Genomic DNA, 25,503 nt, shown 5'->3' with positions numbered 1-25,503 from the left:
TTCCGGGAATGGATATAAGGTCTTCTGCACATAACTGACCTGTTTTAATCATTTGAACTATTTTATTTAACGAGATTTATCCAAAATAAAAATGGAATATCAAACAGTGTAGACCTAGTGGCTCCAGCGTATGACTCTCATCCCTCAGGTCGTAGGTTTGTCGTAGGACTTCCTTTCTATGTGCAAATCACATTCGCTCGAACGGTAAAGGAATACATCGTGAGGAAACCGGCTTGCCTTAGACCCGAAAACCCGACGTGCGTGTGTCAGGCAAAGGAGGCTGATCACCTACTTGCCTATTACATTGACAAATCGTCATGAAACAGATACAGAAATCTGAGGCCCAGACCTAAAAAGTTTGTGAAGTCACACTTTTTATTTATTTACATATTATGTCGAAACAGAAGCTATTTTTACTCACAATCACGGTTACGGTAAATCACGGTCATTAGAGCTGTGTTACACGGAGTTAAATAAACAGCCTAGCTTAAGAGTTGATTAATAAAATCTAAATCATAGTACAGAAATAAATTAAAAAGGTCACGGTTATAAGGAAATATTGCCGTGACCTTTATATATTTAGGGATAAATTAATCGTTACAAAAGTTTTTATTGATAATTTAAATTTGATGCGTGAATTACATACATGCTTCAAAAAAAAACCCAATTATTACTTATACATACACGTTACACGATTATTCAAAATTCAAAATCATTTATTCATATAGGTAACACAATGCACACTTATGAACGCCAAAAACAGAAATGTATATAAAATGCTTCTAATTTTACATTTACTACCAGTTCTCAAATCAAGGGCGTCGAACGGAGGAGAAGAACTGGCACTAAATTATCCGCCACTCTTTTTAATCGCCAAGTTTTTTTGTTTTACACAACGTTTTTAAGGAGCTGCAAACATTACACCATGTTACACTTGACATCTTAAGTAATTAACAATTTTAAAATAAATATTTGTCTCGATCAAGATTCTCTATCAGCAGGAGGCATGTTGAAATAGGAGCACGCACTTACATTATCGTGTGAACAACACGCAAATACGTAGTCGAAATAACTAATATCACCGCATACACGAATTCATGTACGACCCGTCACCACAAGTAGCACCCGTTCACGAGTATGACGCATGACATATTTTAGGGTGAGAGACAACCCGACGCATGGACGCCGCCACAAGCGCATCGCAGCCCATGGACCCATTTTGAAGAGATAGCGTGTCTCTAGTAAATGTATTGGATTTGGGAGACATAGTTATTGAATCTCGTAATCAAGTAAAACCTTTTTAAAGTTATCAGAAAACATGCCAGTCAACATTGCTGTCAAATTATAATTGACTGACACTTAATATGTTTTTATAGTATCTAAATGGTGCGGAATGGCGTAGATGTATAATGGAGGCGGGAAATAAATTGTATCATATATAAAGACGCCCATACCTTGAATAATATGAAATGAGTCAAATTATGTTTCAACAGCATCTCTCAGTCTAAAGGATTCTCTCTGAATGAACGATAAGGCTATATATGATAGAGGGGAGATGTTTCGCGGCAAAACGTTTTGCGTCGCGGTCTTTAGTACTCGCGTGTGCCGTGACATGCAGTGAGTGGACTTGTCTGAACATGGTGAGCTTTTGTGTTATCTTTATATGTCCTTCTGAAATCTATAGACGGTTGATAGTATTTATAACCAGGCTAATTTAACAATATATATCAAAAAGGGTTACGTATAAGGATTAGTCCAGCGCTTATTTTTCATTTTATAAATCAAAATTACCATCCTCCATAATAAAATTTATATATATATATTTCGTATGTCGATCAATAAACTAATATGTTTACACAACTATAATTTATAAGACTTTATTTGATCATTTTCTATTAATATTAACTAATTTGAAATTACAATATTAAAAAAAATGCGAAGTTAGAAGCATTTACAAAAGCCACCCTTACGCCGAGAGCTTTATATACGATAACCCAACAAAATTATTATTTAGAACAGATATAATTTAAATTCGTCAATTATAAAGGTTGTATAGCGTGAATTAAGCTTAGCTTATAATAACGTAAAACGAAGACTTCAAAAGCTTTCTACATTAACATCTTTAGAAAAAATATATTCAGTAAATTAAAGCTTTAAAAAAATTAAGTTAAACTAAACTTTAGCATATGAAAGTCCTTCTTCTGCATTCTATAGCATTACCTGAACAAATATAAATGGTCCTCGGTGCCAGTCTCGGCAAAGCAAATTGTTTTGCAGTGAAGGTCACTGCAAACTTTCCTCAAAGGGGTTATCAGAATAAGACGATAAAAATCTACCTTAAGCACCATTAAAAGATAACAAAACATTAAATAAAAAAGAATGTTTTTGGAAGATGTTAAGACAGAAATAGAAAAAACAATGTCAGCCTTTTTCAACTGGGCCTCCCAATTCGGTATCTGTATCGTGATTCGGTATCTGCATTTATAATAGCCTAGTATCAGCCTTTTGTACTGGGTAAATGCCGTCTTATTTTTGAAATTTAAAACACGCTGGTTTTGTCACGATGTTTTCTTTCACCGTACGAGCGAGTAATTAATACACTGACAGAAATATCCATGTCCAAAAGTGCACAGCCTGGATTCGAATCAACGACAACAGGGGTGAGAGCCGCACGCTAATGCACACCAACATAAAAATGGATCACAATTATATAAGATCTTTTATATTCCGTTATTCATGGCGCAATTATAGTGTATCGTGTCATAACATTAAAATCACGAAGCGCGTGCGTCTCTCAGCAATTTTATAATTTACATTGCATGATTTATGAAGAAAATATTAGGTTCTCAACTCAGGTCATCGAATTGCTAGTTAACATTCACAATGTTAAGAAATAGTGGCAGTATACAGCAGAAGAACGTAAATTATGTATTAAAAACTAATAATGTATCGTTATTACAACAATAAGTTTCGTCATGTCCAAATGAGGCAATATTCTGAGCGTATTTTAAGGTATTTTTATAGGCTTACTGAAAATTGTATATAATACAATTATTACAGGCAAAATGTCTTTGATTATTTTCGTATATTTTATTAGTTCCAAGTCATTAACCATTTCTTAGATTACCAATATACTATAAATTAAACGTACAATGATTTAATTGCCGACATTAAAAATAATATTTACATCCAAACACAAATGCTTGTTACAAGATTAATGCAGTGGACAAAACGTATGTAATTTCTAGTAATGAAATATAATATCGTAAAATTGAAGAGGGACATTAATATTATATATGGCGATGAGAACTGATGCAATATTAAGAAAGGTCAGTCGATGAAATCGCAGACAAACACTTTTACTTGCACTTTTTGTTATTCAATTCAAAAGTTAAGCAACACTATATTGATATTTATTATAATGTAAAAATCATAAATACGAAAGAATTTTTCTTGCGATTCTAAGGCATGTGGTCGTGTGTTCAAATCCCTCATTTTGTGCTTTCTACGCGTGCAGCAAACACTTGTACATTTGTTAAATACAGATAACTGCTAACCTATTGGTCTATGAAAAGTTCAAAATAACTTACGAAAAACATATAAACTTATTTATAAAAATGGCGCTCGAAGCTTCTGACTAGTCATGAACAGTATTTGATCAACTATTATACTTTTAATCACTAAATATAAAGTGGCCTAGTGAAATGATTAAAGTTTTGTCGTCAAAACGACGGTTAATACTTGAATTTGGATGTAAAATAAAAATAAATCAATGGCGCCATAACCTTTTTAGGTCTTGGCCTTTTTGTTCTGTATCTGTTTCATGATCATTTGTTAATCTTAAAGACGAGTGGGTGATCAGCCTCCTGATCCTGACAGACGCCGTCGACTTTTGGGATTACGATATTTTCCATCAGCGTTCAACCGAATGGTAGATTACATATAAAGAAAGTCCATTGGTGCACAGTCAAGGATTGAACTTTCGACTTAAGGGATGAGAGACACACGCTGATTCTACTAAGCCAACACTGAATTAATGATAAACATTATATGTTGTAGATATGGACCAAACACAAAAACATTACGAAAAGTATAAAACGTTTTAGAAGAACAAACCGCCTTAAAACAAAACAAAATGGATAAAAATATTCACATATAATCTAATTTATAATATCTTTGTTTTGTTACACGCAAATGTCATCAAAGTTTCGTGAACTGTACAAAACGACCTTCGCGGTAACATCTAGTGAATCCTGTTCGACCCACTTGTTCCTCAATAGATGAACTATTGCCTTTACTAAGAATATTAAAACTATAGCGTTTGTTTGATGCTGCAAATGATTCGAATTGGAAAATTACTCTTCATACATTTATCGGACAATGCAATCATGTAGCATATTTAAAAATCTTTAGTTATAGAAAAGATGTGGTGCTTTCATTTTTAGAATGCTTACTTATTACTAGGCTATATTTACTTCCAAAATATTATAAATCTTAAATCTTAAACCTAGAGACAGGCCACTGAAATAGTTCAAATTAGTGCTTTCGTTCGGACGTTCAGACAAGAATCTAAAACAACAAAACCTCCATAACAGTTCCTTATCGATACGAATAAAAATTGTTATATATCTTCGTAATATTTCTAAAATCGACTTGTTACCATTACGTCTGTTTTACAGATTGTAAAGAATACTTGATTGACAAAAAATAATTTCAAAAAACTATTATATAGATAATCTTGTGTTGAAGCAATGACATAATGAACAATCGTGCGCAAAATGCGTAGGTGAACATAATAGTGTTGATAGATTAAATGGAATTCCAAATACCAATGTAAAGGTGAAACTATTTTTTATTTTGTTATAATATAAATTATTGTTGTAAGTTTTTTTTGCTAGTTTAAGACTAAAATTGATAATATTTGCATCAACATATTATTTAAACATATTTTATTATTAATCCGAAAGTGTTGGCCTAGTGGCTTTAGCGTGCTCGTGCACGCTCATCCCTGAGGTCGTAGGTTCGATCTCCGGCTGTACACCAATGGACTTTCTTTCTATGTGCGCATTTAACGGAAGGAAAGGAAAACATCGTGAGGAAACCGGCTTGCCTTAGACCCAAAAAGTTGACAGCGTGCGTCAGGCACATGAGGCTGATCAACTACTTGCCTATTAGATTAACAAATGATCATGAAACAGATACAGAAATCTGAGGCCCAGACCTAAAGAGGTTGTGGCGCCATTGATTTTTTTTATTGTAAATTAAGTACGTTGTATACTATACAAGTTCAAATAAACCTCTCCTTCAACTCCTATAGTCAATTATTTTCAATCCCAAAACTTTATCTTATATTAAAAGTAAATTCAAATTCTGAGGTCCATATAACTATATGTTACACTCCTGGAATGGAAATGCCATCTCACAGCTCATTATTTTTAAGCAAATAGTTTCAGATCTCCACCATTAAGTTGTGGAATACGCTCTCCGACTCCACTCGATGGGCTACCTTCCTAACCTCTTTTAAAATTCTTCTACATAAATATTTTTTAACCATATCCCATCCTGCTCCATGGTGACTTTTGTAATTCATATATTTCTTATTATTTTGTATTGCATTGTAATTCATGAACCGTAAGATTACCTTTTTGTTTTTAGTTTATATCATTTTAGATTATGTTTGGTGATTGTAAAATTTTTGAGTGTTACTTGTAATTTTATTATTTATTGGGATTGCCTGGAAGATATTGTTTGTTAGCGATAGGCTCGTGGCATGCCTAAAAAATTATTTTATTAGTTTTTCTTTCAATGTAACAAAGTATGAATAAATAAAATGGATTCCCGGGAAAAAATATTCAGGGTTGATATAGAAAAATATCAGGCTGATTTGACTTCAAAAAACTATCGCAGTCTGTTTAAATTATTATGCGAATATTAACGAATCCTCTGTGAAGTTTTACAAGGTTAGATGTATCATGGATAAAAAATCATAAAACCAAGATATAATTATAAATGTTATATCAAAAATAAAAATACTGCTTGGAATTGTATGGATCCGTTATGTTAAGTGATGACATAGGTCAAATGTTTGATGCAATAACATCTAGTTGACCATGCTTTATAGACTTGAGTGCCATTTGAATAATAGTAATAATATTTTCAAAAAGACAGCTATGGGCCCTGGGATCTCACTGTGATAACGTATTCTTTTATCCAAAATAGTCGTAATAGTAAGGCATGTAACCTACTTGCTTTAAAAAAATCAACTTATTGGGAGCTATACACCTTATCATTAAAAAAACCTTGACTTCACATAAGTTAGTAAGTAACACTAAAATAGATATGTGTGCATAAAAGCCAAGCGTTGTTATATCGTTTGTAATTAGGTTAGTCTTTGTCCAGGCTGTGGAGTAGTGCCAAGAATTTATTTAAATTAAAACTCAAACAAAAGAAATTGCTACGAGTACAAATGTTATAAATAATTTAATTTAAAAATAAAACTTATTTTAAATAAAAACTAATGGCGCTACGCTCAAAACCGCTGGCGCTATTATCGATGACCGTACAAGCAAGAGTGAAATGCGCATTTAGACAGAATGCACCGGGATTTGAACCTACGACCTCAGGATGAGGGTCACACACTCAAGTATCTGTTCTAGAATATTTATGACAATAATATAATGAAAAAGTATACTTTTCGTTTAAAATTTTAAAAGTTTACAATTTTTCTTATGCTTACTGAGTGACATTACATGTTTCTAGATAACTATGATTATTAACGCCTCAATACAAATAACAAAGTACTATAATTATTCAGGTAGAACCGTTCATAAACATATCATTTAGACGTGCGGACATAAATGTTATCTTTTGAATTAACAAAGGGGCTGTTGAAAGAAAAATATAAAATGAGCTACGAACAAAAGGTTTGCTAAAGAAAATTTTACCAGCACGGTGTGACTTACGATTGCAACTGACCTGTATTAAGTGACAGACTTTGAGCGATTGTAAAATTGTCTATGTATACTCTTATTTTAAGGGTAAAGAATTGTATGGTTGGAACACCTGACACCAAAGGAAGTTAAAGGTGGGCGGCGGATGACTTGATATAATAAACAGCAGGAAAAACTGGCCGACTATAGGCAAAGACAGAGAGATCTCGTAAGGGTTGGAGGAGGCCTTCACTCAGGGTGTTATGCTTGCCATTTCAAATTCTGTGTGGAGGTTGTCTAGATCTGAGATGTTCTCAGATCACAGTTAGATTAGGTTTATCGTTAACGCTACATTACGCCCTATGAGATCCCGGACCAGTCATTGGACTATTCTGTCTGGGCGGTTGGTCAGCTTGACCAGGAGCGAGCGGAAGAGGTGGCCACCGTTCAGGAGTGGTATATGTATGATCTTTTAGGGTGCTGTTTTAATTTAACAAAATATTGAACTATCCTGCCGTACGGAGCCTGGTAGGCTAGTAAAATATATTACAATGTATACAAGTCTGATTCAGGCCTGACTATATATAGATAGATAATATATTAATGAGTTTTTTAAGTGTATTAATTACCAAAAGTAAAAATCTTTCTCTTTTGTACGATAAGTAATATGGTAACATTATTTTTTTTAAAACTGTATTAAATGTTTAAAGTTGTACCACAGCCGGTAGCGTTTTCACGCATCTCAACTCGTCAACAATGCATGATGTAGGCATAAGATAATGTTATTGCATACGTTTTGTTCGACTAACGGAACTATTGTCAAGAGGAATTGTCACTTTTGACTGGAAATGTTAGGTAATAGACTTGTAATAGGCCATATTTCAGGCATAAAATATTATACGCTTTATAAAGAAACATTAAACACGTTATTATATATGGAATAAAAACTTGGACTATCTTGGCTCGAGAAAAGCAGAAGATTGATGCCTTTGATACGTGGGGCTGGTGGTGAATGCCGTGGACAGCGCACCGATACAGCAATCCTGACCCAACTCCGCTTACGGACACCATATGCCGACGAATTGTATCTCAATTAGATTCCATTCAAGGCGATAAGAATTCGGACAAAACTGAACCTTGGTAACACAGAAGGCAAAAGATCACGAGGCAGTTCATCAACCAGATGAACTGATCAAGTGAAACACTCATCGTACTCAAAACTATGCACTGTCATAAGAGAGGCGCTGGACAGAAACCGATGGAAATAGATTGTCCGCTCCAAATGTTTCCTTGCTGACCACGAAGCTCAGACATGACACCCATTGGAGAGAGAAGACAATACATACTTTGGTGAATTTGTTAGTTTGAATTTGTTTACAAATGTTAAAAAAAACTTAATTTAGTTATTTATTAGCAACAAACATGGCATTATCGCACTAATTTAGTAAACTAACTAAATATGAGAAATAAAATCCAGTATGACTCAAAATATTCCTTGAAATGAAGTTTATTATGAACTCATGACGTCAGCCCTTTACGTAGAACCAACTTTCTAAACTGCGTCTCGTTATTGTATTGGAAAACTCTTCTGATTTGACATTACATGAGCGTTTGTTAATCAATACAATGTGGTAGAATATAAAATAGTTTAATTGTTTGGTGATGTAATCATATTTATAAACTAAACTTTTCACTGTTTAAGATAAATTTATTACAATAATTAATTTATTTATAATATAAATATTATACTATTTTAGGTTTATCAAGGATAATTTTGTAACATGAAAATAAATTATTTATTTCTAAGATTTGTAACTCTATCTAAAAACCGCGCGCCCGTTTATGTCTAATACAAGGAGGAAACAATGTGTAATACATTCCTAACAAAATCTTTTACACAACACTCTACATAATTTACGTGTCATCCTACCAAGTAAGTTAAGACCTTTATTAATTTAAGATAAAATTTTATTATTAATTTCGTTTTATGTTTAATAAAACGAAACAGCAGCATTCTGTGATAAGAGCAATAAAGATTATGCAAGTAGTTCCAGATGAACCTTGGCCAAGGTAGTTGCTTCATTTGGTCCTTGGTTAATTTGATTATAATATGCGGTAATTTTTAAATAATTAATGATTTACACATTCAAGTTATGCATCATTTATCAATAAGTTTCGACAAGTGTGACGCAATATATTCTTACGAATACAATGATTGAGGTTGCCAAGAGGTTTACGATATGCGAGATAAGCTTCATGTCATTAAATGTCCACTGTGTACCTTTTCATTTTGAGGTCAAAGTAAAGTCGGCAATCGATATTTCGTAAAAAAAAAATATCTTTTCTAAAAATCAGTAAAAATATTCAGAAATCTCTTCTCTAAGAGTCTAGCGTATGTAGAGTCTAACATAACACATGTATTAACGTTATTTATCATGTACATTATTATTATTATTATTATACACCTTAATTTGAATACATGACCTTATAAAAAATATGTTTATTATGGAATAAACATATTATACAAGTATCACTTATTCCACGTCATTAAAATTGTATCACAGACATCTCTACTCATCGGCAGAAAACAGACGGTACACTCTCGGTACGAAATGGCAAACAACACTTATTGTAAAACAAATAACGTAAATTTATTAGAAGGAGCCTGTCTAGCACTAGTCCCAGGCCCTTTTATCAACTAGATTATCGTAAACTTTATAGTAAGCCTTTTTACACAGCTTTTCTTTAATACATTTCTTAAATTTATTAAAAGGCAGAGCTAAAAGAGCCTCTGGGATTTTATTAAAGAAAAGTATCCCTTTTCCCAAAAAAGAATTACTAACTTTAGATAGCCTAGTAAGCGGATATTGCCAACGTTTGTTTCGAGTATAAACATTTTGCATATGTTCTATTCTCAAAGTAGAAGTTTATGACCTCTTTCTCAGTTAATAAACGTGAAATTTAAACTGGTAATTTTGCAGAAACTATGTTCGTTAATTTAAATTCTTTATTTAATGTACTTACGTACAATTGAAACCTACTAACTATTTATAGATTTAAATTAATCGGAGTTTATTGAAGGACTAAAATAATAAATTGTAGTATTCCGGCAGATCCATATTTATACAATTAATATGCAAATTCTTTACATTTTAATTAAATTCAAAGTAACATAACCCGTTTTATTGATACCTAGATAATAAAGATGCGGCAATCAAACAACGTATAAGCTTCATTGTAGTCTTAGCAATTTTAGGAATTATATTTTAATTGCATCTATGCGGATCTAAAAATTATTTTACGATCTAGAGTATATATTTTATGATTGTTTTATTAGTATATCAGGATTTTATATATGTTAATATTAATAATTAATGTTAATAATAATATTTACATAGGATTAAATTGTTTTTATATCACTATATGGAACCGGCTACAAACTGAAGTATTTCGGAACCAATTCGACTTAGGGTCCTTTAAGAAAAAAACGTAATGATTATTAAAAAGTCGTTCACGCACTAACAAGCCCTCTGGCATTGAGAGTGTCCATGGGCAGATCACTTAGCATCACATAAACCTCCTGCCCGTTTGCCTCTGTTTTATAAAAAATAAACATGTTTTAACTTATGACAACAACGGTTTTATAACATTCTACAGATATTATGTGGACCAAAAAAAATATTAGACACAGGAGAATTGTAGTACTAAGAAGTTCTCAAGTTCTATTTTGGATGGCGATTGATCAATAGTATCTCCAGAATGATAGATTACCAAGCTATTGAACAATTAATCGAACGGCGCCATCGATTTGCCTTTTATAAATTCTTATCGGACGGAAAGTTTTGCATTTTATTGTTAATTTTATTTATTAATGAAACATATTTTCTTTTAGTGTGAAATGTATCAAAACTACAATGCCACAATTTCGATATTTGTTGTTTGTTTAAACCAAAACACGCTATATTGAACATATTAAAATAATAAATTAATTCAAATATTTCAATGTCAACCACCCAATGCCAAGTTATCATGGATTCATTTGATACAACATCACTCTTAATACCTCGGAATAGGTTCTAGAACCGTTTAACAATTTCTTTTATTTCTACGAAAAATAAATTGTAAAATCAAAATTCTAAATTCTTTTAAACGGATCTTTGCATTTGTGATTACAAAAAATAACCTTAGCTCAACGGGAATAAGAAATAATCCACTCTGAAGGTGTTGTGAGAATCAAGATATCGTTTGGTACATCCTTGAACTTTGCTAATTTGTAAAATAACTGGGCTGGCTTTGTTTTATATCCTATTTTATATCTAACTTTATATTATTAACGTTTGAAGGTGTGTTTTGAGGCTAATTCCGTTGAGAAGCATGGCTAAATTACAAAGTTATAAATCAGTCTGTAGATTGTTAGTTTTCTTATTCTGAATTTTTTATAGTAAGAACAGAATATTACGCATACATTTTATACGCTGTAAATAAAATAGTGGAAAATGTATTTTTATTAAATTAATATTAACGATACTTAAGTCTCAAGTCGGTTGTTGTAGGGATGTCCAAATATGTTTTAAATGAAAATCTTTGTTCGAAGTTCAGTGTCAACTGGGTTTAATCGTTTAAAATATGAGCATATAACTAACACAAAATTAGGGTTAGTGGTTGCGACGCTAGACTAACAATAAACTAACTTGACTTATTCTTAAATAAAATAAAAACACGTATGTTACCTATAAAGTATATAAGTGTAGGCGACCTATTAGGATATGTTCGGAAATGAGAATGTTATATTACAATTTATGTGTGTGGGAAAAAATTAAGGGCTCATTTTGGCTTCAAGTGTGCCTTAAAAGCACAACCAAATGTCAGCAACATTTGGTTGTGCTTTTAATTGCTAAATAAAATTTACGTATGAAACTAAACTAATGTTACATTACGTAACTCGATTCATAATTGTTTTTTAACCAATTCTTATATTATATTTTGTATCATATTAATTTTAACTATCTTAATTAATCTTGATTACTCCATGATTTCGTAAGTGAGGAGTAAGGAAATGAAAAGCTTCTTTAAGTCTATCACCGATTTGACCCCTGCCATTTGATTAACTTTTTTCTTCAAATACCAGGATGTTATGACTAGTCGGATATGACATAACACGACCATGAAATAAGAGATATTTTCTTTGGGTTTATCCGTAGTGATTTGTCAAAAAGTTATTACGTTCTTGTTTTGTTAACATGGTATAATAATGGGTTCAATGACAGATTAATTAAGGCCATTATTACATTTATAGTCAAAAGTTTCAAGCTTTGTATTTCTTACTTAAAAATTTTAAATCCTAAACTAACTCAAAATAACTAATAACAACCCTTGTTTGCGAGTCGGTCAGTACTAATATGTAAAAGTCAGAAACATTTAGATCAATAAAATAGTAGTTTTAGAACCAAGCAACAGATGTCTTAAATTGCTTCCGCTGAGTGAGGTCAGTGCTGAAGCCAATTAAAACTTAATTTGCTTTTGTTTTTAGCTATTAAGTTAAAAGTTAATATGATGTACCTATTATTTTAAATGTACAATTATATTCACAATAGCTCAATCTCGGATAGGTCATGTCGTATACATAAAAGCTTCTAAACTAACGCAAAAAAAGTGTAATGTGTTGACCCTTGATGTTTCTGTGCTATGTTTTTTCATCTATAAAGCGATTGATACCTTGTGGATTATTGTAAATGGTTTGGTTAGCAGCCAAATCCAAGTAATCCAAATAATTAAATAGTTAGGTGAAGCATACTCTAAGAACGGCGTTGGTCTTAAGATCTTTAAAATTACACTTGATAATAACATCGCAAAATTTAGCCTTCCGTACAAACAGACTCTTGAATAGTAATAATAATTAACCTCTTAATTAATCATTCAACACATTGTTAGTAAAATAAGTTACTGTATTTCTAAAGTCTATATTTAACGAAAGATCTGCCTACTATACTCATAAATAAATTAAAATAATGTAAGTAGACTGAATTAGTCTCTACCAATAAGGGGATAGGTCCACGTAGATACCGTGCCTAATGTTAATTATGTTATAGAATGATTCATCTAGGAGTGTTATCTAAAGTATTTGTAATTAATTTAAATCGTATTATTCATATGAAGTAACAAGACATGAGCGGAATGTGTAATTGAACGATGAACATCGCATCTCCTTAGTAATCAACAATTATATCTTGAATTGTACGAAACATATGTTATAATCATAATTTGTCTCTTTAATACTAGCTGTACGTGCAAAATTTAGTTTTCCATATATTTTTGATGTCTATATAGAGGAATTTGATATGAGACTTGAGACAGGGGTTGGTTTTCTCATCCCGCAAGCGTAGGGACGCAAAATTATGAAGAAGCATCTTAGAAGCGAATGCTATCTAGCTACCTCTCTGACTCGTAGAAGATTACAAGTCCGACATCCGTGGTGCGGGTCTGCGTGAACAGATTTAAACCTCCTTATGTAGAAATATTTTTGTAGGTATTCAGGCAATCAGTCTTCTTCTGACTATTTTCTTAGTAAATAAAACTGTTACAAAATACTATTTGGCATGTATTAGATGTTTTAACAATTATTCTGTCGCGGAAAATTAAAACAGAGGACTGGGTTATACCTGTGCTACTAAAACATAAAGAAACACTACTAATTTGTTTCCAATATCTGATTATAGGATCTGTCAATTGAACCCAGATTGAACAATTATTACGTAATTCAATTATTTAATTTATATATATACGAAAGATACAAAAATAAACATATTTAACCCACAATTTCTGTTTATGGTACATATTTTTAACCTACTTTACGAATTAAGAATACCGTGTAGGTGGAAGCGTCAGATGTATAGAGGCCATAAAATACATGTCATCTACATGTATAATTTACACAGTAAGTATGTGCACGCTTCCTTAAGGTCATATAGTTGATGACTGGCCAAGATAGATTTTCTTTGTAGCGCATAAACCACTTGCTTGACCTTAAACAGTACCTAAAAGCTTTATACAGTAAAATTTACCAATGAAAGAGACACAAAAATATGAGGCCAAGGTCCACATAGAGCTGTAGTACAACAGGAATTATTAATAATGTTTTTATAACATGGGTTTTAAGCTGCAGCTTAACAGGCTCCTCCAGGATGCCCTTGGAAATGTTGTATCTCACCTAACACTAGGTGGGCCAACAGTCTGTCTAGTTCTGTACAAAAATTGCGAGTTTAAAACTTAATTTATATCAAGACAAAAAAGAATTTCTTAAATGTTAAACTAAAGTTACATTATATGTATTTATTAATAAAGACACGTGTTACTTGCAGGTTATTTAACATTACAGACAAAAGCTGAAATGGAATTATGATTTTCATCATTAAAAAAACGAATTCTTCAAGAAACAAATTCTTAACGCACTTGCTAGCCTTCTGGCTTTGTGAATTCATTTGTGCCCTAATATATAAAAAAAGCAATAAAACGTGTATTTGTGATTATATGTAATTAAAAATCTATAAATATATATTTCATCAGAAATAAATAAACAAAAGAATTATTAGACTGGTTTGACTACATCATATTTATTCCCATAGTGTGGATTTCGAAATAATTCAGTAATATTTAAACAACAAACAATCTTAGGAAATTGTTTATAAATCACACCAAACTAATGAAGTAGGTTGTCTAAATAATGAAAATGGCACGTCATTGGATACATTATGAATGTAAACAAACGTCACCTTGTGACAGCACGAATATCTGTCAATTAGGATAGCTCAGTGAAGAGCTCAATGTCAAATGTTACCAATTGACATATATAATTAAATAATTTATTGAGGGTCAAGAGATCTTTGGCTTCTAATTAAAAGAAATCTGTATTATTGTACATATAAGACGATATCCATAATACAATTCTCACAGCGTACTGACAGTTGTTATATAAAGTTAATGGTTAGTTAAGTAGCAATTAAGCATTAAACTGAGTTGCTTAGGCACACTATAATTGAAATATACTATTACAAATATTTCATTTAAGAATAAAATGGAAAACTGAATGCCAAAAAGCAACTTCTTTAATTTTTTGTAAATTTAAACACAATGATTCAAATAATAGGTACATAATTGAATAGATACTGTATAGCAATAATAAAATAAATAAATCAATGGCGCTGCAATATTTTTTTAGGTCTGGGCCTCAGATTTCTGTATCTGTTTCATTATCGTTTGTCAATCTAATGTAAGTGATCAGCATCCTGTTCCTGACCCACACAGTCGACTTTTTTGGTCTAAGTCAAGCTGGTTTCCTCACGATGTTTTACTTACTTGTAATAAGAAATTCTATTAATGCACAGCCGGGGATCGAACCTACGACCTCTGGGATGAGAGTCGCATATTTCAACTCTGCTAGTATCGGAACAAATATTAAAAGCACTCTTAAAATGCTAAATATACTACATTGAATTAATATAATAAAAATAACAGAAATGATATTCATGGATATAAATAAAAGAGGCATTCGTATTTTATGAAATATGGCAAGAAAAAAATTTTCTTAAGCTGTAGTTTTGTATTATGAGTATTCTAAACGATTACCAACTGAGTTAAACATAAGTTTTAAATGTCAAGGTTTTCAATAGCTATCATGAATCTTGTTGATTTGAATAAAGTAAACATTTCCTAACAGTACGTACACACAGCTAATGTAACTAGGAAGTCACAGGCTCCTGGAAATACACATCTCACACGTGCCTGGGATACATGTATGTTATGTAATATAAGTTTATAGTAATAAATAATTATTATTTGACTCAAAGTGGCAAATTTGATCATAGAGGTTTACTCTGCTGAGAGAAGCGAAGAGTTCTGGCCTGGGTTTAATGGTGTTGCCTAGACATCAAATAGATCTAAAAGAAACCGCGGAGTTAGCATGTCTAAACCCAATATTATTATTTCTATTAATAATCATTGGTGTACGGTTCCTGTGTCTTCTAGGTGCTCTAAATAATAGAGTAGATATTATTTTTCATCTTATATTTATTTTTAAATAAATGAATGGCGCTACATTTTTTTTTTAGGTCTGTGCCTCAGATTCTGGATCTGTTTCATGATCAATTATAGTCAATCTAATGGGAAACTACGTGCTCAGCATCCTGTGCCTGACCCACGACGTCTTGGGTCTAAGACAAGCCGGTTTCCTCACTATGTTTTCCTTCACTGTTCGATCTAATGTTAAATGCGCACATAGAGAGAAAATCCATTACATACATACATTTTAATATTTATTTTTACTCTATATTAACCACTCGCGTGCAACAATAGAATATATGGGAAATAATTAAATGTTAATTAATGAATGCAATGTAACCGTTAAAGACGATGCCTACATCCGAGGGTGCAAAATGTACAGCCTTAGCTCGTACAACTGGTATGATGAAGGACAACATCAAAAGTCATGTTCTAAAAATTGATGGCTGATGAGGTTCTAGGCCCATGAATCTGATGCCTTTGGTGTGATAATAATAACATTGGCCTAGTAGTAACCATGTTTGAATGCAATTCTCGAGGTCAAACCAATCAATGAGATGGATGAAAAAATTAATTGACAAAATACACTTCGTAAATTTTGATTATAAAACATAAATAGTAAGTAGCTGGATGACCTCTTAAGTGATTTTAATTATCGTACTATAAAAGTTACGTAGTCCCCATTTGGACGCAGTGAGTTATTTTTTAGGTAGGATTTTTGTTGGTTATCTCGTAAAAGAAACACATGTAGTTTTAATATATATATATATATTATATGTGTGTATAAATGTTCACTTATTTAATATCAATAACTAACTTCGATATCATTAGTATATAATAATTGCATTCTAAACATTATGACGACAGATTTTTTTAAATATATTATAATAATAACTTTGGCTACCAGTAGTACTTCATATAAAACTTCTTTAACGAACTGTTTATTACAAGGTTTCGAGTGCATTCCACCACTTCCATTGGCAGCAATTCTTTGAAAAAGTTTTAATTAAGTACGTTTATTATATATTATTATTGTTTATTAATAGTAAATATGTAAAATAAGCAATCTGCCCAGTCTTTATTTTTATATGTATGTACCAACATAGCCTCAGGAGGATATTTGACATAAAACCAGTGGTTTTTGAGTATATTCGTTAAAACATTTAGTTTTTTTTAATATTAGTATTGATTTATAGTCTTGAATGATAAATTGCAAAGAGCAGTGTTGGCCTAGTGGCTTCAGCGTGCGACTCTCATCCCTGAGGTAGTAGGTTCGATCACTGGCTGTGCACCAATGGATGTTCATTCAATATGCGCACTTTACATTCGCTTGAATGATGGAAAACATCGTGAGGTGACCGGCTTAAGGCTTACACAGTGGACGGTGTGTGTCAGGCACAGACTGGTCATTTACTTGCCAATGATCTGATCATACATGTTTAAGTGCCACTGATTTATTTATTTATTATTTTTGTAATGGTAAATTATGTATAAAATAAAAGCAGCTTGGCCAGTTGTCAGTGGGGTCAGTCAGTCAGGTTGATTCGCTGCCCTTCACAGCGCACGTCAATAATCATCATATTGTATAATTACCTATCCGCATAGTTTACATGTTCATCTGCCCATCAGTACATATATGGTAAGCCCTTTGCAATCTTACGTAAAACTCAGCACAAAACATTGTTGTTCTGTTAAGAAATACGTGAAGCGGTTATATCAAAAGTAATTAAAAAATTTGCCTCTGTCACTATATGTATAGATAATTATAATAATAAATATTGAGTTGATTACTAATAGATTGGTATATATCTACTAATATATTATTATATTCCGTACCGGACATTTTCCCACACCAATTCATAAAAGGCTGGCAACACACTCGCGAGCCCTCTGGCATTAAAAGTATTCACGGGCGACGGAACTCACTTAACCATCAGATGACGCTCTTTGTCGTTAGCACCTCGGTCTATAAAAAAATAAAATCTGCGTAGCTGCCTATCTATTTGTGACCAAACTTCGCGCCGGAAGTCACACTTATCGCTAAGTCTCGTTCCTGAGCCCTATCCTGTTACATTCGTAATTTTAATGCAGTTCTCTCGATAGCTATACCGTTTATGTCTCAACCTTTGAAAGGATCGGAATTCATAACTCAACATTGAAGTTGGGATCTCTACCCTTCTCTACATAAATGGTCAGTATTAAAAGATATTATAGACCGTGGCTAAATGGTGTCTAGGAGTACATAGCAACAATGCCATACTACACGAGCATTCCTTTAACGCCATAAACATTGCTAATTAATTTAAATGATTGATAAACTATTGTATCCATAACCTTAAGTATAGCCTTAGTTGCGAAACTAAGCAATGTATACATTGTGAACAAAGGCAACATAAAGTATAGTTCATACATTATATTAAAACAAACACAAAACCTAAATTTACGTATTTATTTATTAACGGCTTGTCTCTATAGGCAAGTAGGTGATTAAATTAATATATAAATTTACGAAATACATAATCTTAATTTAATAATTTTTGACGAGGGTGATCCCAAATATTTTTTCTCTGCCGATCGTCAGATTTATCAGTATAGTCATTGTTGTGATTTACTCGGGTTACGATACACGGATTTTTATTTTGATATATACTTTTTGTTAATTATAATTGATTCTAGTTACGTCCACTATTTAGAATTTTATAGTGAGTGTTTAGTGCATTTTTGAGAACTATTGTGAGGCAAGGTATCAGCATCAGTCTAACCTCTCTTTGTTCCCAAAATAATAGAATTTCTCCAAATCCTCACGGCTGACAATATTGTGTGCCTTTCTTCCTGATAAGAAGATATTGTTGCCTTCGACTTTGAATGAATTCTTGTGTGGAACTATCCGAGCTTTTCAAAGTGTGTCATAGGTTTTGTTATAGAATTGACTTGTCATACAACTTATACCCAACGACCAATTATTACATATATTTCGTACAAACATACCAATTATATTTATTTAGTATTTTTGCGCAAACAATGTGGTATTTGTAATTTAGCAGTGTTAAAATTAACATAACGAGCCGAAATTATTCTAAATTATATGTTATGGCAACTCGACAACCGAAACTGCATATTTGAATTCGAGATTACAAAAATAACAATAAGGATTATATAACCCAGTATTATTTTACATACGCAAAAGTTTGTAGGAAATAGAAGGTTTTCAAATTAAAGGCAAAATTCTAAACTAATTCTTGCGAAAAAAGACGCTAAATAAATCTTAAAAGAACGCAAGCATTTTGAAATAACTTAGAAAAATGTGTTGTTCAAATATTGTTCAAAATGTCCCAATATTAAGTCATCGGTAAGTATACAATACACATAGAACTAGTAATTTTCGTAAATATTCATACATATGACCTGACCCTCTCGCATTGTTGATAAACAGACAAACGAAGTAGTACGTGATTTACATTTTAAGAATTGTGTGGAAACAAAAGATGGGTCAGAAATTGTTTATTCTTTGCTAAATTTATCAATACGATCTATCTTAAGACTAATAAGTAATTTAAAAATAGTAGTAAGTGGAAAATCTTATACACAAGAACGTAGAAAGAAATAAAAAAGTAAAGAAAAAGTTAAGTTAAATATCCTTTTAAGTAAATCTACCCGAGATTTACTAAAAAGGTTACAAAGTACAAAAAATATTAATTTTCAACATTTATATATTTGTTCTCTCACTGTTTCATAATACCAAAAAGGATGAAACTACTTCAGGCAAAGCTGTGGGCGGAAGCTACTTTATATATATTCTGTTAAGTTTTATTCTCGGCAATATACAGAATACATTAAGCATGATATAGATTTATAATGACCTAATAAAAGCGAACAATTTAAATATAGTACAAATAAATATAATTCACTTTTTCACCATCGAAATTCTACATCTCTGAGGAACATAATTCATTTCTTATATATTTAAATATATGTCTATTTATATGTCCAACCGTGTGAGTATGTATGTAGTGAGTATGAATATTACTAAGGGAACCGAAAGATTTTCTCCAACCACGTCTTTAATAGCAACAAAAAATCAGGGACTTGATAATCTAAACTCATCTCGAAATAGTTGAACGCATACGAAATGTCAGCGGTCCAGCCGTTAAGAAATAGTTTAATTACACGCACAGATATACATATACATGTAAAGATTACATCATACGATCAAATTATCGTGAGTAAAACCGCTGGGTGGGTGAATATTGGGAAACAGCATGAATATTACAGTTTTAAATATCGTTTTTATGTTTTTACTTGATCTACGTAAATAATTGAAATATTTGTTACATTCATTGAAATAAAACAAAACTTTTTGTGATATGTATAAACGATTTACAACGAGAAACCTTCTGATCCTAATGCAGTTCACTTAAATATCAGAGTAAAATAACTTATAAAATCCAGTCTGCCTTGAGCTTCTTCGATAACAGTGCATATTTATATCATTTTACTTATGCAATTGCTTGCAAAAAATACAAGGCGTTTTTAAATTACATCAGTCAAAATAATCTTTAATGTAAAAATATTTGTTTATTAACAAGTATGCAGTATATCCATATAAAATAAAAAGAGTTTAGATATAGATAACTAATATGAAACAAGATTGTTTATTCTAAAACCGGTGCCATAGACTATACGTACACAATTTTTAATTTTTAAAGAATGTAACATGTAATTTATATTCTCCAATTACTCGCTGAATTTTGCAAATCGATTTTCCTAGATCACTAAACAAAAAGTTACATCGGTTAGACAACTATTTGAGTGTAAGGTTAAAATTTATTATTATTGTTAAATTAAAAAAAAATCCTTTACTATAGTTCAAGTTGATAGATTTTTAATATATAGTTAAAATGTGTTGACCTAGTGGCTTCAGCGTATGACTCTCATCCCTCAGGTCGTAGGTTTGTCGTAGGACTTCCTTTCTATGTCCAATTAACATTCACTCGAACGGTATGGGAAATACATCGTGAGGAAACCGTTTGCCTTAGTGCCAAAAAATCGACGACGTGTGTCAGGCACAGGATGCTGAGCACGTACTTGCCTATTAGATTGACAAATTATCATGGAACAGATACTGAGACCCAGACCTAAAAGGGATGTAACGCCACTGTTTTATTTATTTTTAGTTGAATATTAGGCGGTATATTTGACTACCTTCAAATTATGCTTTGATTATATGCGCGTGCTAATGATATTTCAATCGGGAATTAATGTATTCAAATGTACTATTATAGTTAGTTACTCAATTACAACTCATATCTAAGTTAAATATTATATATAAGCAATAATTTGCTTGAACAGCGATATTCGCCATCATCATGTAATACCTTTTCTACATTTACTGAACTTATCAAACTAAATCAATTCACCAGACTATATTTAAAATTGAAGGAACCTTAACTTCTGGCCACACCCTTCTGCTTTAGCTGGACTCGGCAACTAAATTTTTATAAACGAGGCGTATAATTAGCGAATTTTTTTACAGAGGCTGTCACTGCACATCGCGGTGGTGGTACTGTCACTGTACCACACCTGCAAGGCCGATAGGCTTGTCCGTGCCATACCTAACCCTAGCCAAAACTATGCAGTGCTTGGGGAACCGATCGATGCAAATTTAGATGAAGATGGCTACTTTTATCCAAAACCGAAAATACCGTTTCCGCCACCGACAAGACCTCCTACACCACCACCAGTAAACCCAGAAACAGACGGATATTTTTATGAAAAGCCGCGTATACCATTCCCACCTCCTCCACAGCCACCGAGGATTCCTTCACCACCACCACCAACACAACCACCAAGAACCCCTCCACCTCCACCTCCGCAACCTCCAAGAATACCGCCAACACCCCAACCACCACGTTTTCCATATCAACCGCCAAGGATACCACAACCCCCACCGCAACCTCCACGGTTTCCACCATATCAGCCACCAAGGATTCCTGAACCATCCAATAATGGGTATACATACAATACGCCACGGATTCCATTTCCAGTATCAACAACAACGGCAAAACCTGTAACTTATCCTCCTCCTTCTCCACCTTCAACATATCTACCACCTACAAGACCACCACCTCCCCCAACTACTAGGCCTCCTCCACCTCCCCCAACCACTAGGCCTCCTCCACCTCCCCCTCCCCCAACCACTAGGCCACCACCACCTCCTCCACCTACTACAAGAGCCCCTCCTCTCACAAAACCACCTTTACCTCCATCACCCAAAACTCAAACAACTGGTTATAATTATCCTAAACCAACAGTTCCATTTACATTCCCTACAAAAGTACCGCCTACACGTCCTCCACCACCACCAACTGCACCAACTTATTTACCTCCCACACAGAGGCCACCACCACCCAGTCCACCATCAACTTACTTACCCCCTACCAGACCCCCACCTCCTCCACCCCCTCCAACAACCAGACCACCTCCCCCTCCCCCACCTCCAACAACCAGACCGTCACCACCTCCTCCAACTAGACCTCCTCCTTCACCTTCTCCAAAAACACAAACAACTGGTTATAATTATCCAAAACCAACAAAACCTTTTACGTTCCCTACTAGACCACCTCCAACTAGGCCTCCACCACCACCAAGCCCACCATCAACATACTTACCACCGACAAGACCACCACCTCCTCCTACCCGACCGCCAACAAGAGCAACTCCACAACCTACTCGTCGGCCTCCACCACCAAGTCCTCCATCGACATACTTGCCACCAACTAGACCACCTCCACCACCAACTCCACCAAGCACTAGACCACCTCCACCACCACCTCCTCCAACGACAAGGCGGCCTCTTCCCCCACCAACGACAAGACAACCTCCTCCCCCAATAACAAGGCCCCCCCCACCAATAACACCCAAGACACAAACTACTGGTTATACTTATCCACGACCAACAATTCCCTTCACATTCCCTACCAGAGCACCGCCCACACGACCTCCGCCTCCACTTAGTACACCAACTTATTTACCTCCCACTCGACGCCCTCCACCACCTAGTCCGCCGTCCACTTATTTACCTCCTACTACCAGACCACCTCCACCAACTACTAGACCACCACCACCTCCCACGACTACCAGAACGCCGCCGCCACCAACACCACCAACTACAACACCCAGACCAGTTACTTACTTACCTCCGAGTCCTTCAACATATTTACCACCGCCTAGACCGACCCAACCCCCAACTAGGCCACCTCCCCGACCATCGCCTTCTCCAACAAGACCCACATTTAGGACTACGGGCTACGAATATCCGAATCCCAAAGTACCCTTTACATTACCCACCCAACCACCGTACTTGCCACCATCGCACCCTACGAGACCTCCTCTACCTCCCTCTCCACCACCAACGAGACCTCCCCCTCCCCCTACACCACCACGGACCAGACCTCCACCCACAAGACCACCTTCAACACCAGGCTACACATATCCTCGTCCATCCACTCCCTTCATCCCCACTGGACCTACATATATTCCTCCTACAAGGCAACCATACTTCCCGGTAACCACAAAGGCACCTCTCACCACCAGACCACCATATGTTCCCGATGAAGGCTATTACTACGATCGACCGAGAGTACCATTTGTATTCTAATCTAGCAAATAATTAATTATTAAGATGCCATAATAATTGTGATACCAAAATATTACTATCGCGACCTATGTATTATAATAGTTAATTTCGTATGTATCTAATTAAGGCTGAAAGGTAAACGCTATTTATTATGTATAAAAAATACGAAAAAAAAATATTTTTCTTTCATTTTATATGTTCTCTATTTCTAATACTACGATCATTCAAAATCCTAGTGCTACTAGAATTTGTGAATGTTTCCAGTGTTTTATTTATATATTGTACTATGTTAATTAATTTTAATGATCTTAATACTCAAAGGGAAATTTCTAAACACTGCCAACTAATTATTACTTTAAGATTGTAAAAATATTTTTAATAAAAACTGAAATTTAAGTTTCTATCTTTTTATTAACCCTTGATGCATGTGATTTTAGTTAATTAAGATAAAAGTAATGCTTTTAGTAAGTACAGCATTACATAGCAAGACAATAAAAAAAATAACGCAAAAACGGCTAAAGTACTCAAATAGTAATTAAAAATAACAACGTGAACAGTTTTGCAGCATTTAATAAAAACAATAAAAATTATTAACATTTATTAACTTAGAAATTCGTCAATGATATAAGCTTGACAATTTTATCAACAATTACTTTAAACTAAATCATACAAATCAATATAAGCAACAAAGAAACTCACTATAGTACGTATATACAGATGAAAAAAAAGTAAATTATCACTGTGTAATAGACGTTTAATATACACAGTAGTTTCATTTGTTAATATAGGAATGAGGAAAGTGGCTGGGACATTAATTGTGCCGTTATTCATGTCTCGTTTACCATTTTATTGACATTTTTATACAGTTATCGTAGTAGTGAAATACTCATAGATATCTATTGTTAGATATATGCAATATATGCAAACATGAGTTTAATCTTTAGCTGTGAGAAACTTTGTATTAAAAATATATTCAAGAGATAACGTAAAACGTATGAATAAATTTAAATTTATTAAATGTTTCAAGAGAAAAGATTTTGTATTAGTTTTCAGAAATCCAGAAATGGTTTCGTGCCACCACTTAGTTATTTATCACGCAAACCTGGAAGTAATTACGAAAGCAACGATTTTAAGAAATACAAAACAGCAATTTAGGAAACAATTTTAGCTCACGTAATGTCGAATAAAATATACATAAAAACCGTTTCACCTGTCTTAGTGTGCGGGATTAGGAGTGAACATTGTTTGCCGTTGGCACGCTCCACTGCTTGACGCTTAGCTGTAGTGATGGTCTTATGTCTATCGATATAAGTTTATACATGCACGCTTAATAAATTTAGTTAAAATTTTATTATAATGGAAATAAAAAGCTTATTAAAGCAAGTGTATGTATTTAAGAGAAATTTACATTACTGCTTATTTCATCCATGTGTCGGGTTGTCTTCTCTTCTTTTCTTGTTCTCTCCCTAAAATATGATGAGGGGGCTGATGGGTGGCCATGCGTCATACTCGTGAACGGGTGCTACTTGTGGTGACTGGTCGTACATGTATTCGTGTATGCGGTGATGTTAGTTATTTTTGACTATGTATTTGCGTGTTGTTCCCACGAGAATGTAAGTGCGTGCTCCCACTTCACCATGCCTCCTGCTGATAGTGGACACATCTTTGTTATTCATTTATTTTATTAGTATTAATCACTTAAGATGTCATGTGAAACATGGTGTAATGGTTGCAGCAGTAAGTAAGTTGTGATGACCAAACACTTGACGTTTAAAAAGAGTGGCGGAGAGTTTATTGCCATTTCTTCTCTTCCATTCTACTCCCGTGATTTGAGAACTGGCAGTAAATGTAAAATTAGAAGTATTTTATATATATTTCTGTTTT

At 33.5% G+C, this 25,503-nt stretch overlaps 1 protein-coding gene across 1 annotated transcript; it reads left to right on the top strand.

Annotated features, from left to right (window-relative positions):
- The first annotated feature begins 1,416 nt into the window (after positions 1-1,416).
- On the top strand, positions 1,417-23,957 carry LOC123712403 (proline-rich extensin-like protein EPR1). Its single transcript, XM_045665481.1, has 2 exons — positions 1,417-1,640; positions 21,517-23,957. The coding sequence occupies exons 1-2, from the start codon at positions 1,542-1,544 to the stop codon at positions 23,638-23,640; spliced, it is 2,223 nt and encodes a 740-aa protein (XP_045521437.1). The 5' UTR covers positions 1,417-1,541; the 3' UTR covers positions 23,641-23,957.
- Positions 23,958-25,503: the final 1,546 nt, after the last annotated feature.

Source organism: Pieris brassicae, chromosome 7 (genome assembly GCF_905147105.1).
Source record: "Pieris brassicae chromosome 7, ilPieBrab1.1, whole genome shotgun sequence".
Taxonomy (NCBI): domain Eukaryota; kingdom Metazoa; phylum Arthropoda; class Insecta; order Lepidoptera; family Pieridae; genus Pieris; species Pieris brassicae.
The sequence above is the reverse complement of the archived record's forward strand: the minus strand, read 5'-3'. Positions and strand labels throughout refer to the sequence as shown.